At 48.9% G+C, this 15,791-nt stretch overlaps 1 protein-coding gene across 4 annotated transcripts in view; it reads left to right on the top strand.

Annotated features, from left to right (window-relative positions):
- Positions 1-15,791, top strand: part of Ulk4 (unc-51 like kinase 4) — a 308,678-nt gene that overhangs the window by 33,197 nt on the left and 259,690 nt on the right. For all 4 annotated transcript variants that reach the window (XM_031345897.1, XM_031345899.1, XM_031345898.1 and 1 more), the window contains one exon: positions 2,489-2,567. In XM_031345897.1, coding sequence (XP_031201757.1) covers positions 2,489-2,567 — 79 coding nt within the window. The remainder of the gene's footprint in view (positions 1-2,488; positions 2,568-15,791) is intronic.

Here is a 15,791-nt window from a genome sequence, read left to right as displayed (position 1 = left end):
ATGGTATGATCTAATGAGCCTTAGTAAGGCATGGCATGATCTTATGTGTCTTAGAAAGGCATGGCATGGTCTTATGTGTCTTAGTAAGGCATGGTATGATCTAATGCGCCTTAGAAAGGCATGGTATGATCTTATGTGTCTTTGTCAGGCATAGTATGATCTAATGAGCCTTAGAAAGGCATGGCATGGTCTTATGTGTCTTAGAAAGGCATGGTATGATCTAATGCGCCTTAGAAAGGCATGGCATGGTCTTATGCATCTCTTCTCCCCACACGCACATGATTTTAATATTATTGACAACTCAAGGTCATTTTGCACACTTCTGTCTCTGCCTGCCACAGCACTTGGGGCACAGGTGCACACATCACCATGCCTGGCTTTTACTTGGGTGCTGGAGCTTTGACCTCTCCAGTGGCTTGGTTGGGCTTCTCTCTGAAGTTGACAACTCTTTTGGTCTTAGTTACTTTTCTATTGCTGTGCTAAGACACCAGGATCAAGGCAACTTATAGAAAAGAGAGTTTACTTGGGGCTTACATCAGCACAGGGTTAGAACCTATGAGTGTCATGGCAGGGAATGTGGCATCAAGCCAGCAGCCGTGCATCAAGACCAGCTGAGAGCTCACATCTTCATCTGTAGGTTGGAGGCAGAGAACGCTAACTGGGCCTGGCATGGGTTTTTGAAACCTTAAAGCCCACCCCTGTGACACACCTCCTCCACAGAGGCCACACCCCCTAATCCTTCCCAAACAATTTCACTAGTGAGGGACCAAGTATTCAAACATGAGCATAAGGGAGCCGTTGTCACCCAGACCACCAAGGCCCTCCCCAGCTTTTATGCTTTCCTGAGTGTTGGAGGACAGGACACCACAGACTTGGGTCCTGCACCTGCCCATGCCCTCCTCAGTGTGGATCACTTGCTGGGGAGTGTCTCAGGCCTTTCCTGAAGGCCTGCTCTTCCCAGGGTCTCTCGGGAGAGTCACTTTCCACCACACTGTCAGCTTCAGCTCTTTGGGTCTTGAAGGGTTTCTGTCCACTTTCAGCCTTTCTTTTGGTTTTTGGTTATCTTGCAGGTTAATGAATCTCTCATGTCAGTAGACTCCTGAGGGTCTGTGTTTAGTCAGCTTTCATCAAGGAGAAGGGATTTCTTGTACATTTCCTTTGTAGGACTTACTTGATTGTGGTTTAAATTTTTCCTTATTTGATGTAAGATACACAGAAGTAGCCAGGCATGGTGACACTCATATACAATCCCCAGGAAGTTGAGGTAGGAGATCAGGAGTTCAAGGCCAGCCTGGGAACCATGCCATGACATTCTCATCTCAAAGAACCAAAAGAGAGTTGAGGCCTGTCAGGGCTGGCTCTGCTGCGGGAGGTGGGACACATGTTCCTGGACACACTTCTAAGTCTGGATTGTTCCTCACATGAATCCCATAAAGGTTTTTTCAAGAAACCAAGACAATGAGAGTTTGGATCTCAGCTCCTTACCATGTTAGTTTTCAACGAGAAAAAGGTTTTAAAAAATTGTTTATTATTTCACAATTTTATAGATGTGTAATGCACTTTGGTCACACCCTCTTCATTGTCTTTCCCCCCTCTTTTTGTCCCTCTCCCCTCCCCCCACTTCCTACCTTCACCCCCAAACCCTCATTTCCCATTTTACCTTCCTGTTTTTTTTTCCAATGAACATTTTATCAACATGAATTTTCTACATTACTTTTTCAAATCACTCTAAAGCACTGCTTAGTAATTTATCAACATACAATGAGGCTATCAAAGCCACCTCATTAAAACTGTGTTTATTAAAATAGAAGAGTAGAGGCCAGAGAGTTGGCTCAGTAGTTACAAACTCACCAGCCGCTCTCACAGAGGACGTGGGGATTGAACATCTAAGTCCAGTTCCAGGGAATCAGATGCCCTCCTCTGCCCTCTTCTGCCCTCCTCTGCCCTCTTCTGCCCTCCTCTGCCCTCCTCTGCCCTCTTCTGCCCTCCTCTGCCCTCTTCTGCCCTCCATGAGCATTGCATGCACAGGGTGCACATACCTACATGCAGGCAAAACACAGATACATATAAAATAAAATAAAGGAGAAAATTTCAGCAAAATAGAAAGGCTTTCATATGACTTCTAATTTATATTCTCAGGATTTTTAAAAATCACAAACTCTCTAAACTTTGACACTGTGACTCACGTTCTGTATGCACGTGAGGAGGAGTTCCCTGTGTGTGGGCCTGCACTGTCATGGTTTATGTATGTGAGTGTGCATGTGCATGCTCCAGTGTACATGTGGAGGTCAGGGAACAACCTTCAGGAGTCAATTCTCTCCTTCCACCTTGTGGGTTCCAGGATTGAACCCATGTCTTCAGACTTGGTGGCAAGCTCCTTTACACACTGAGCCCTCTTGCCAGCCCCATGTCACCATCTTACAGCTGACTCAGTGTCACTCATAGTGGCTGGTTGTGGTGACTGATGCCTGTGTTTCTCTCTCTCTAGACGGTCCAAGGTTGCTCGGGTGGTCGGCATGCTGGCCTTGCACACAGCAGAACTTCAGGAAAACGTGCCTGTTATCGAGGTGATTTCTCTCATTACTGATAAGTTATATATGGCAGGGACGATTGCTTTTGATTTTATAACTTAGCACACACAGCTTTTATTGGCCTCTACTTAATTTTGATTTGAGGGAATTGTGTAGTTGTAAGAGATGGACCTTGGGGCCCTCCGTGGGCTATAGCTCAAAGGTGAGCTTCACGTGGGGTTGGCCTCTTGTTGGCCCTTTGTGGGCTATAGCTCAAAGGTGAGCTTCATGTGGGGTTGGCCTCTTGTTGGCCCTTTGTGGGCTATAACTCAAAGGTGAGGTTCATGTGGGGTTGGCCTCTTGTTGGAGGCTGCAGAGGCCCACACTGCTTTAAAGCACGGCTCATACTTAAGTCAGTCCCTTCTGGGTTTTCATGCTAATTTAATATTTCCCCCCTTGTCCTGGGACAGCAGCTCCCTGGCAGGTGAGCCCCATGCTTGAAGGTTCTCTGTGTGCTGAAGATCGTTTTTGGAATCAGTGTCATCCTCCCTTGCCTTATTTTGGTGCTGGGAGTCTCACTGAGGGCCCACACACGCTAGGCACACACTGGTATTAAAAAGGATTTTACTGGGTGTGGTGGTGCGTGCCTTTTATCCCAGTAGAGTCAGGTCTGGTCTACAGAGGAGCTCCAGGCCAGCCAAGGCTCCATAGTGAGACCCCAACTCAAAGACCTGAGAATGGAAAAAGAAAGGGATTTATGTGACTACCCAGAGATTCTCTGCCTGTGCAGTGAGTGTCGACAACATGTGGCTGCCCCAGCTGTGTGCACTCTGTGATGTAACAGTCCGGGTAGGCTCAGAGTAGCTGATATGAGCTCAGGATGGGGGCAGCAGCAGCAACAGGGTGGATGAACCAGCAAGCTGTGGAGATGAGCAGGCAAAAAGTAAATGCTTTTTCTTTTTCTTTTCTTTTCTTTTTTTTTTTGAGACAGGGTTTCTCTGTGGAGCCCTGGCTGTCCTGGAACTCACTCTGTAGACCAGGCTGGTCTTGAACTCAGAAATTCACCTGCCTCTGCCTCCCAAGTGCTGGGATTAAAGGCGTGTGCCACCATTGCCCAGCTAGTAAGCGCTTTTTTTTGAGGGCCTCATGGCTGGGCTGTCTAGGGAAGATGTCATTAGGGTGGGTCTTTCTACAGTTAACCTAACTGAGAGAGACCCTCACAGGTCCTCCTGGAGGCTCATATCATAATAGGTTCCAGATCCAGTCAGGTAGACAACCGAGGCTGGCCATCGCTCACCTACCCAGACATACCTGTACCTAGCCTTGTTTCCGGGTTGCCCTTTGATGGCTGTTGACAGATTTGCTAATCACTGTGATAATATGTGAATGCAGAGGCTGGCAGAATGAATTCTATATTTAATATTCAAACTGCTGCATCATCACAGACCTGCAAACTAAAGCCAGAACGATGTGCTGAGGGGCTGCCATGTTGTGGAAACTCAAAACTCCACACAACTGTAAAAGTTGGTGCGAGCACTGGGGAGCAGTGGCTTCCACGAGCTGCTGGTGGGAATGCAAGTGGGCACGGTCATTCTGGAAGACACATGGCAGGTGGAGGCACGTGCACATGTGGCAGGTGGGGGCGCGTGCACCTGCAGTGTTGTCTGTACCAACCCCACACTTAACAGAAAGGATGGAGTGTGGCGTACTCACCAGCAGCACTGACAGGAACAAGCTGCAGCCCTGGGCTGGACATGAGTGGACATACCATGAAATGACCCCTCTGGGTACCGACGAATGCCCAGAGACTGTGGCTGCTCTTGCCCACAACCCAGCTCCTCCAGAGAACTTCTTTCAGGGTTCCATGTGGGAGCTCAGCTATTCATATACTTGCCTGGTCCTTTGACAGAGGCCTCAGGAGGGAGGAAGGGGAAGGACAGTGGAATCAACCCTGGCCATCAGTGAGGTGACAGAGAGATGTCTGCAGGTAGATGTCACAGGAATCTGAAGACGAGGGCTCCCTTGTGACATGATTGGGGAAGCGTCTTTATTCCCATGGAGTTTCGTGCTGGGGACTCCCTGTATCTTGGCTATCAGAAGTTCCCACAGAAGGAATTCCCTGGGGTCTGTGCAGGGGACATCTTGAGTCACCTGGGACCTGCCCATCATCCCCTCTGTGACGGGCTTGCCTCACTCCTGCTCCCGTCATCCCCTCTGTGACGGGCCTGCCTCACTCCTGCTCCTGTCATCCCCTCTGTGACGGGCCTGCCTCACTCCTGCTCCATACCTGTGGCTGGTCCTCTTGCCATTGCCCATGAGAAGTACTTGGCCATCAGTTCCTGGGCCACGCTGCAGGCCAGGCTCAGGCCACGCCCCTGAGGCTGAGGCCACGCCCTTGAGGCTCAGGCTACTCCCCCAAGGCTGAGGTCACGCCCCCGAGGCTCAGGCCGCTCCCCCAGGCTGCTCTCTGCTTTTCTGTGTTTATTAGAATGAGATGCAGGGGCCTGGGAAACACTGTTTTTCTCACTTCCTGTTTTACGACTTTCCATCATGACTTTATTTTTGTGTGCAGTGTATGTGTTTGTACGTGTACATGTTACGTGCACATGTGTGTGTAAGGGCCAGAGGCTGATGTCCTGTGTCTTCCACTGTCCCTCCCCACCTTACCTTTGCAGACCGGGTCTCTCACTGACCATCTGGACTGGTTGGCCAGTAGCTTGGGGGCTTATACCTGTGGGGGTTTGGATAGGTTTGGCCCCATAGGTTCATGTGTTTGAATGCTTGGCCATAGGGAGTGGCACTATTAGGAGGTGTGGCCTTACTAGAGGAAGTGCATCACTGTACGTGGGCTTTGAGGCCTCCTATGCTCAGGCTCCACTCAGTGTGGAAGATAGTCACCTCCTGGCCACCTTAGGATCAAGATGTAGACCTCTCCACTCCTCCAGCCCCAAGTCTGCCCAGACGCTGCCATGCTTCCTGCCATGACAATAGCGGACTAAACATCAGAAACTATAAGCCAGCCCCAATTAAATGTTTTCCTTTATAAGAGTTGCCTTGGCCATGGTGTCTCTTCACAGCAGTGGAAGCCCTAACTAGGACAGCACCGAAGCCTGTCTTTGTGCCTCCAGTACTAGGGTCACAGAAATGCGTGACTGTGTTAACCTTTATGTGGTGCTGCGGATCTGAACTTGGGTTCACACACATGTGTAGTCCTCTTATTGCCGGAGGTTTCCCATGGAGATCTCTGGCCCGGCTTGGTGAAGGAGCCCTTGCAAAGGGAATCGAGCAAGCACGGGCAGGGCCATCTCTGGCGTGTCTTCCAGGCCGCTCTGTTTCTCCATGGTGCCCTGTACTGAGTCTGGTCGGGCTGGGCCGACAGGCCGACTAGCCAGTGACAAGTGGGGCACAGCTTCAGGCTGCTTTTGGGAGAGCAAATCTCTTTCCAAGAGTTATAGCTCTAAGAACAAAAGGCTCAGACCTTAGCATGGAATAGATCTTTCACGTGTTTAACTTCCCTGGATCTGAGACATGTATGTGTAAATATATATGCGTGTGTGTGTGTGTGTGTCTCTGTTGGGTAGAGACTATTTTGAAGTAAGCACACATACAGTGAACTCAATTTTATTAAATAATGGGGTGCTTACACTGTAAATTGAAATAGCTCTAGGTATACCTTACTGGTACCATGTGTGTGTGTGTGTGTGTGTGTGTGTGTATGTGTGTGTGTATACCTATACTTTTTAAAAAAAAGATAGGGTTTTTCTATGTAGCCCTAGAACTTGTATGTAGACCAGGCTGGCCTCGAACTCACAGAGATCTGCCTGCCTCCTCCTTCCAAGTGCAGGGATGAAAGATTTATGCCATTATGCCAGGTTCTGTGTACATTTTAAATTTATTTATTTTATGTACTTTAAAATACTTTTGTTATAAGCAATTGGCTATGTCAATTTCAATAGCCACTAGGGGGCAGTCAAACACTGAAGAAAATGTGGTAAATTTGACTGTCTTCAACCCGGAGGCATCTGGCTGTGGGGGCTTAGCAGGCTAGGTACAGGTTTCGTCTTCTCACAGAGTCTAGAAGTTTCCCCTTAGTATCATCTGGAGTTGCATTGGTCATAGTTTCCATCTGAAGGTTAATCCCTGGCAGCCTTTCTAGAAGAGGGCAGTTGCATTGGTCATAGTTTCCATCTGAAGGTTAATCCCTGGTAGCCTTTCTAGAAGAGGGCAGACTTGGTTGCCTGTGTGATTTGTGGGGTACTGTTGGTGGGCCTAGATTTAGAACTCCTGAGGTCAGGTCTCTGAAACTCATTCTGACCTACCTGGCTTCCTCTTACCTCATCATTGCTGGCAGAACAGCGCTGGCCAAGCTTCCACTGTAAGTGTATGAGCATTTTTCTTTGGTGTTTTAATCGAATTTTGTCAGAAGAATACAGCTGTTTAAAATGCTGACGGGGCGAGTCCTTATGGGTCTCCTCTGCAACAGCTCTCAGGACAAGACCTGGGATGCTGTCCATGTGTTTAGTCCCAGGAAGGCAGTGGATGCCTTAGGATGCTGAACATGTGACTGTGAGCCTCTAAACTGATGGATGGCCCAGGTTAACCCTTTCATTGAAGTTTTCTATACTGGAAGATGTCAAAACATAAGAGTCAGGTGTGTAGACTGAGGCCGTTCACTCAGTCACTGTCAGTTCTTGACCAACCTTCGATCTCTGCTGCTGCTTCTCCTCTGTCTCCCTGCTGCTGCTCCTCCTCTGTCTCCTGCTTCTCCTCTGTCTCCCTGCTGCTGCTTCTCCTCTGTCTCCTGCTTCTTCTCTGTCTCCCAGCTGCTGTTCTTCCTCTGTCTCCCTGCTGCTGCTTCTCCTCTGTCTCTTGCTTCTCCTCTGTCTCCCTGCTGCTGCTCCTCCTCTGCCTCCTGCTTCTCCTCTGTCTCCCAGCTGCTCCTTCTCCTCTGTCTCCCAGCTTCTGCTTCTCCTTTGTCTCCCGGCTGCTCCTTCTCTTTTTCTTTGTTCTCACTTTCTTCCTTGCTGGAATATTTTAAAGAAAATAATAAACAATATGAGTTTACTCATAGTTATGATTCATTAATTTTATTTTTATGTATGTGTGTTTGTGTATCTGTGTCTGAGTAGAGATGTCCCTGGAGGCCAGAAGAGGGCTTTGGATCTCCACTAAAGGTGGTTGTGAGCCACTTGGTGTGGGTTCTGGGAACCAAACCTGAGCTTTTCCAAGAGTGGTGGTGTGTTCATGCACTGAGCATCTCCCAGCCCGTGCTTTTCCATGAGTGGCGGTGTGTTCATGCGCTGAGCATCTCCCAGCCCATGCTTTTCCATGAGTGGCGGTGTGTTCATGCGCTGAGCATCTCCCAGCCCGTGCTTGGACCCTTACCTTTGCTGTGCACAGGTCCACCTTATTTCCTGCCTCACACTCCTTTGGGGCCTGAGCGGTGTCACACTTTTGGGGATACCTGCTCTTCGTATATACACATGAACCTGGTTTCCTCTACAGTTTTTCTATGTAGCATTATTATTGTAAATATTCTTATTATGATGCATTTTTTAAATTAAGCAATGTAGATATATAAATCTCCCAACATCTCCCTACAGTAAAACCAAGAAATCATTTGGAAGTACAGGTTAAATGTGACAAAAAGACAAAAAATACACAAGAAAGGGAAGAAAATCCTCAAAAGTCACAGCGGACCTGACGTGTGGGCCTGAAGGTTCCTGGGCCAGGCCTGGCTCGTAGCCTGAACACACCTGTAAAGGTGGCGCATGCCTTTAATCCCAGCACTTGGGAGGCAGAGGCAGGCAGATTTCTGAGTTCAAGGCCAGCCTGGTTTACAGAGTGAGTTCCAGGATAGCCAGGGCTACACAGAGAAACCCTCTCTTGGGGGATAAAAAAAAAAAAAAAAAAAAAAAAAAAAGCATGAACTAAACAGACAATAATGTATTTCATTAGTTTTTTGAGAATATCATACATTCCTAGCTTTCTGCCTCAGCTTTGTCTCCCTTATCTCTCTCAAGTTCCATGAAGTACATTTTGTGCAGTCTGTGTACTAATGGGTGTGGGGCCACGCCCTGCAGTGTGGATGCCCTACTCAGGGGCCACACCAAAAAGAACACCAACTCTCCCAGTCTGTCCCCAAGGCCACCATTTGTCCATAGCTTCTGAGTTGTGGGGTCAGGGCTGATGAGCCCCCTTATTCCAAGCCAGACAAATTTGACCCTGTGCAGACAGACACATGTGTTGTGAGTCCATGAAAGCCTCCTGTCCTGTCCCATCCCGTCCTGTCCCGTTCCGTTCTGTCCCTGGCTCATACAAACTCCCTGTCCTGTCTTCCATGATGAGCCTTAGTGTGTTGGGGTTTGGGATAGTGCAGAGGCCATTTAGGGTGGAGCACTCCCCAGTCACTTGCCTTCTCCACTTTGGCCAGCCATGAGCCTTAGAATTTAGTGCCACCCACTGCAAAAAGAAGCTTAGATAAAGGCAAGAGGCATCAAGAGCCACACTAACACACAGCTACAAAGTTAAGTATTTAGAAGGCATTTGGAGCCTGTGTCCATTAGCACACTAATAGTAGCAGGCTCATTCTTGGGGCCTGTAAGCTCGCCACCATGGGTCCTTGTCCAGCCATGCAGAGGGAGGCGTGTATTTCCTCTCTGTGAGGATCAGGAAGCCAATGAGAAAGTGGTTGGTTGTCCCTAACATTCACGCCACACTTGCACCCAAGGGTGTAGCTCACCATGGTTGTTATTACAGTCCAGGTGTTCACAGCTGGGTGAGACTGACAACCCCATCCCCCCAGCAGCCTGCATAGTACTTCTCGGTACCTCGGGAACGACACAGCAGGAGGAAACTTCCCAGTCAGCACCGATCTGATTTCTTTGTGCCCTGTGACCTGTGTGTGTGGTGTCTTCAGGCATAGGGCCTGCTGGGCAAGTGAGAGCAGTGGCCACAGCTGTCCTGGGAAACAGACACTTTATCAGGTGAAAGGTCTCAGGAACATGGATAGGTCAGTTTCTTCTGCATTTGTGCATATATTAATTTCAATACCGATGAGACTTCTGACCTCTTTCTGTTTCTTTTTGGATATTCTGGGAAATGATAAGCAAGAATTGAATCATCACATTTTTGTTTATCTACACAAATGTTCTTGGTCTGTTTGTGCTGAGCCCCAATGTTCCTGTCACTGGGGTTGTGCCACATCCAGAGTCACTTTTGTATTAAATGTGTCACAGCAAGTAGTTTTTACAAGATGTACTTCCTAATTTCTCATGTGGACTGTGAGTTCCTCTCCTGTGTTTGTGGCTCTGCCTGACTCTGCTGTCCACAGTTGCCTGGGCAGGAGGGCACCTGGGCTGTGTTCTCAGAGCATCAGAAGGCGTGGGAGTCTGAATGCAGTGTCCCCAGAGCCTCGCCAGCCATTGTATTTGATGCTCTAGTAGATGAAGAAATGCAGAGAGTGATTTGGGGATTGAAGGATCTACCCAGACACTGTAAGAACACATCCCTGAAGCAAAAATAAAAAGCAATTTAAAATAAGCCTCTTTTGTAGTCCCACTATTTGAGGAAGAGTTAAAGGTCCAGCCTTTAAGAATATGATAACAAGTGGGTAGTACAGGCTCTCTTGCTTTCCACTGTCACAGGCTCAGAGCTGTAGTATTGATGTGAGGGTCTTTGTGCTGTAATTTTTAGATGATTACAACATCCAAGAGACCCAGTTTTAATAACATGACAAAGTTAGCTTGGCTTCGTTGAAAAACATTTGTTGTTGGGTGAGCAGATGTGGTGCTGTTCCCACATGTGTCACTGGGGGAGGCAAGAGGGCTCAGCAGGTGGAGGTGCTTGCTGCCAAGACTGACAAGCTGAGTTTAATCCCCAGGACCATGGAGTGGAAGGAGAGAGCTGACTCCTGAAAGTTGTCCTTTGGCCGCCACATGTACACTGTGTATGTGCACCCCTGATATATTGTAAATAAATGTAAAATAAACATGTATCATTTACAGCTCTGAAGGGCCCTCCACATCCCTGTGGCACCCTGGAATCTGGGAGAGGAAACAGATTTCCCTCCATCCTCTTCAGGCTCTGTGTGCTGGGGAGAGAGGGGCAGGAGGGCAGAAGGCTCTGTGTCTCTTTTGGGTATAGCCAGCCACAATGAGTCCTGGCTTCAGGGTCCTGTCCTGGTATAAAGCAGCTGATGTTGCTGTGGAAATGGCTCCCTGCTGGGCTCTGCAGGGTGTGAGGCTCCAAGTGTGGTCAGGCAGGGGAGTGCAGAGGTCAGTCCTGCAGTGTGGACATGGCATGTGGATACGCTGTCCTTGGGGACTCCAACCTTTTCATACACACACACACATGTATGTGTGTATCTGTGTGGGTTCACAGGTGTGGAGGTCAGAGGAAAACTTGCTGGAGTTTTCTCCACCTCTGGAGTCCTGGGATCGAGTGCAGGTCATCAGACCTGGTGGCCACTGAGCCATCTCACCAGCCCTCTTTGACTTGAGGAGAGCGAACTGAAATTAAAATAGTAAAACCAATACTTTGGGAAGCTGTGAAAATTTTCAGTTACTCAAAGCAAAGGAACCTGTTCTCAGTTTGGCGAGCGAAGTGCATGAAGCGAGTTGTCCTAGCAAGAAAGGCTGGACACAGGCGCAACGGACACTACCCTTCCCTTTCTGTGAGTCTCAGGGTCTGATAAGGGAGAAGGTGGGAAGCAAACATTCCCGAAGGGGACCAACTCAGTCAGAGCCTCCCACCCAAGGTGAGGTGGGAATGAGAGCATTCAGCCATGGTGACTACACAGGGCTGACCTGCCAGGGCAGCGACCCGAGGGGAGGGGCGACCCGAGGGGAGGGATGACCCGAGGGGAGGGCGACATGGAGGTGGCTTGCAGTTACTTCCTGGTCCATGGTGGGAGTGGTGGTCTGGGAACCCAGAACGAGTAGCCCAGCGGAGGTGGCCATCTGGATGACAGAAGTGACCTAAGCTCTACCAGCATGGATGTCTGATCCCCTCTGTCCCCCAGCATCAGAGGGCTCTGGTGTCATTAGCCTGCTACCTGCTGGCCCAGTGGAGCCTCAGAGGTTCAGGGCGGCCTCTCTTCTCTGTCAGTTAGACATTCAACAGGAGCAGTTACCAAGTAGTGGTGAGCAGCCGCCCCCACCCCCACCTACCCAGCAGACAGGTTTCCCAGCTCAGAGGCAGCCCAGGCTCCTGATGACCATGTCTGCCCTCTAGTGGCCACTCAGGGGAAGCACTAGGGTCTGTTTCTAGAGCGCTAGAGCAAAGCGCTATAACTGAAGATCTCCCTCCACTCGCTTCCATTTGTTGTCTATTTAAATATTCAAATGTAGGTTTGCTGTAAGCTTCTGACCCACTGGCACCGCACTGTCCCACACACAGTCCATTTCTGTCTCATAGATGTGTTAATCCAAGGTTGTGGATCTCAGGGTTTCCTCTCCCCATGGTCTCTCTGGACCCCCTTGGGGAAGGTTTGTAGAGATGCAGCCTTCTGATTGCCACCAATGTCTCCCTGTTCCTTTGTGGGGCCACAGAGAGAAGTAGCCATGCACACAGGCAGCAAGGTGCAATGCTTGGCTTGGTCTTATGAATACATTATTTTTGTAAAACAAGATTTGTAGTTGGTGCTTGGATCAACCCAGTTCCTAGGCATTTAAGGCAAGTGGCACGCTTGTGAACTGTGTCCTGGACTCTCACCATTCTAGCTATAGAGGTCACTGCTGCATCTCTCTTATGTAACAGTATATATGTCATTATATATTAATGCTGCACCCTGACTCATGTTATGTAGCAGTATATATACCATTATGTATTATATGTAATAGTAACGGCCAGCACATGCCTGTGTTCCATTTTATCTCAGTGTCAACCATGCAGCTGGCTGCTGATAGCCACATGGAGAAGGACCGTGGAAGGATGATTGACAAGGCCCCGTCTGGCTCCTGACATTAGAACTCTCCACAGGCCATATGCAATGTCTCTCTTGTCAGAAGTCAGTTCTAGTAGCATGGTGTATGCACCCAACTGGCAGGCTCACCAATGATCAGCAGGAAGATGAAGTGGGGTCTCCAAAACCCAAAGGAGTTTTGGACCTCCTTATTGTGTGGTAGGCAGTACATGGTGCAATGACTTCTCTTACTTTAAATATTTTTGTTTAGTTTTCTTTGTGTATTTGCCTCCATGTTTGTATGCAGACCACCTGCATGCAGTGCCTCTTTAGGCCAGAAGAGGGCTTCATATCCCATGGGACTGGGACTAGAGCCCCAAGTGTTTGTTTCAACTGAGCCATCTCTCCAGCCACTTCCCTTTATTTGGAAGGAAGATACTTGTGTGCCCCACAGTGTGAGTCTCTCGAGGTCACTGCTGATGACACACACGAGCCTTTTCAAGATCTGCCTCTCACTGTCTGCCATGTGCCATGTGAGTCCTGCTCACCAGGGTCCGCTAGTAGAGTGTCACCAGCACAATGGGATGGATTGGTGTCCTGTGTGTGACCAGGTGATCCAGGGTCCTCCTGGGTGGGCACAGCAGGAGACCTGACAGGGAGACAACCATGAAGTTCACTGTCAGTGTCTCCCACTTCATCTTCAGGCTGGTGCCTCTCAAGCCCACGTCTGCAGGGTGCATCTGAGGGTGGCATGGAAGGCTGCACCCAGGGGCAGCCCAGCATCTCCAGCTGCCTCAACTTCCAGGCCAGTGTTTCTGCACTTTGGTGGCTCACTAGAGTCCTGGGTATTCAGAACAGTTCTGTCAAGGATGTTCCCAGATCAGTTAGAACAGACTCCCTGGAAGTAGATGCAGGCACCTGCAGATTTGAAAGCCCATAGTCCTACCAACACAGTGAACCCCAACACAGTGCCCTAGGAGTCTGGGATAACTAGACAGCTGGCTGCAATGCACATTATCAGGCCTTAAGACAGGATGTAGTTTTATGAATTTTCAGTGACTCCCATGTGGGCTGAGGGAGGCTCTGGAGATCCAAGCCTCTGACCCCAGGAACCAGCCAGCCCCTTGTCCCTGGCTCAGTCCTGGTCATGGAGGGAGAGGTTCTAAGTGTGGGTGTGCATTTGCTGTTGACTCCTGTCTGGTTAGATTCTCCGGGGTAGGGGATGGGGAGGGATGGTGACAGGTTGCAGACAGACGGACATTTCCCTCACTGCTTCCTTTAACACCAAAGAGCCCTTGTTTCTTGGGGCCCTCTCTTACACAGTGACCCATTTCTTATTCATACAGCCTTAGGGTCCCATCTTGATGTGGATGGTCCGTTTGATAGCGCACTAAGGACAAGCCTCAGGGTGTGTCTCTAGTTCCCTTTCAAAAGTCATTTCAAAGTCACCAAGATTTATCACCATTCTCCTGAGTTAGAGCTTCCTATGCATACCAAGATTCCTTGTTCCTATTCTCTCTCTCTCTCTCTCTCTCTCTCTCTCTCTCTCTCTCTCTCTCTCTCTCTTTCTCTCTCTCTCTTTCTCTCTCTCTCTGTCCCATTTTGGTCTTTGATGTTTCTTGGGTTTTTTTTCTCTTTTTTTTTTTTTTTTTTTTGCCAGCTCTGTCAGGAGTCTATCAGATTTATCTAACAAAAAATAATCCCAATAAGAGGACATTTAAATTATTTTGCCTGCCATTCCCTGGAAGTGGTCTAAGGGCCAGTCTCTTCATTTACATGACAAGGTTCAGCACTACACAGTGTTCAAAAGGCGCTATTATTATTTATTTTGCTGTGTGGTCTCAGATGTTGAAAGGTCTCATGTGAATTCAAGAGGACCCTGTGATGGACTGCTGGGGGTTTGGAGTTTCTTAGGAGTTATTAATGTCACAGGCAGACAGACAGCAGTGTGCTGCCGCTCTGAGGACAGTTCAGCCCCAGCACCGGAGATAAAGCAGTGGCTTTGAGGGGAGGAATTAAGACCCGCATGACAGAAGTGGGGTCTCTTCCTGTCCAGTTCTAAGGATGGGGAAGGTTTGACAGTACAAGCCTGCTGCGGGGCTCTCGGATTTCCAGGCAGAAGACAGGAAAGAGGGCTGGAGGCAGGACTGGCCACCAGTGGGCTGGCCAGCAGTGACCCCTTGGTGTTGTCTCAGTAGGAGCCTGTGCTGTCTGTGAGTGGATGAGCTGCGGCCAGGGCAGCAGCTGGGCTCTGTATGGCATGAGCGCAGAGCTACCCTCCAGGGGTCACGTGACGCTCAGGTAGGCAGGACTCAGAGCTGCTAACACATCTCATCTTTGGGGTCACGTGACGCTTAGGTCCGTCGGCAGGCCTGAGAGCAGCTAACCCATCTCATCTTTCCATTATGCTTTGTGATTGTACCTCGGTCAATGGGAACATGCTTTCCTCCTGGTTACTGTCTCTGCATGTGCTCCATTTGTTCCTTTTTAAAAAGAACTGGTTGTTTTATGTGTAGGAGTGTTTTGCTGTATATATGCATGGACACCAAGTGCATGCAGTGCATGAAGAAGACAGGAGAGGGCGCCAGATCTCCCTGGAGCTGCTCTACAAACAGTTGTGAGCTGCCACGTGGGTGCTGGAAATTGAATTTCTATCCTCCGGAAGAACAACCAATGCTTTTAACCACTGAGTCACCTCTCCAGTCCCTTTTCTTCCCTTTGTAATATTGTTTTTTATCTAAAATTTAAAGATAAATGGAAAACCAATAACTGGACACTGCAGAGACGATGCTAAATGCTACTACCCATGTTAGCTTTTTGTAGGTGGGACTTGAGTTTGCTGGAGTAACTTATCTGCTGGGCATCTGTTTACAAGATGCTAAACTCAAGTTTATGGCTTGGAAGGCCCACAGCATTAAAATGGTCTCAGTCTCTGGTGTCGCTTACCACCACAAACACGAGAGGATTATGAAAGAGAAATTCTGTAAGTTCCAGAAGCAGGCTTTGGGACCAGAAAGCCTAACCTGATATTTGGATGTAGGATACCTTTGATATTTAGTCTTTTAATTTGAGGTTGTTGTTGACTTTCATGCAGAAGTTCTATAAACACTGGATACACTCCATCTGGCATCCCCCAGTGGTAACACCTTGGGATGTTGACCTAGGGACCACTAAGGAAAGCAGACTTGGTGCCTCGAGGGTCCCCAGATCCTTACACCCATGTCTGTCTTCCCATGTGTGCTTGTGTGCCATGGCCACCAGGCTTGTCCCCATCTCTCTGCGAGCACTGCACAGAAAGCGTGCAGCGCGCAGCCTTTGGCTTCTTTCCTGCAGTGTAGTGTTCCTGTGCTCCGTCTCCCAGCCTTTGGCTTCTTTCC

This window comes from Mastomys coucha, unplaced genomic scaffold (genome assembly GCF_008632895.1).
Source record: "Mastomys coucha isolate ucsf_1 unplaced genomic scaffold, UCSF_Mcou_1 pScaffold23, whole genome shotgun sequence".
Lineage (NCBI taxonomy): Eukaryota > Metazoa > Chordata > Mammalia > Rodentia > Muridae > Mastomys > Mastomys coucha.
The sequence above is the reverse complement of the archived record's forward strand: the minus strand, read 5'-3'. Positions and strand labels throughout refer to the sequence as shown.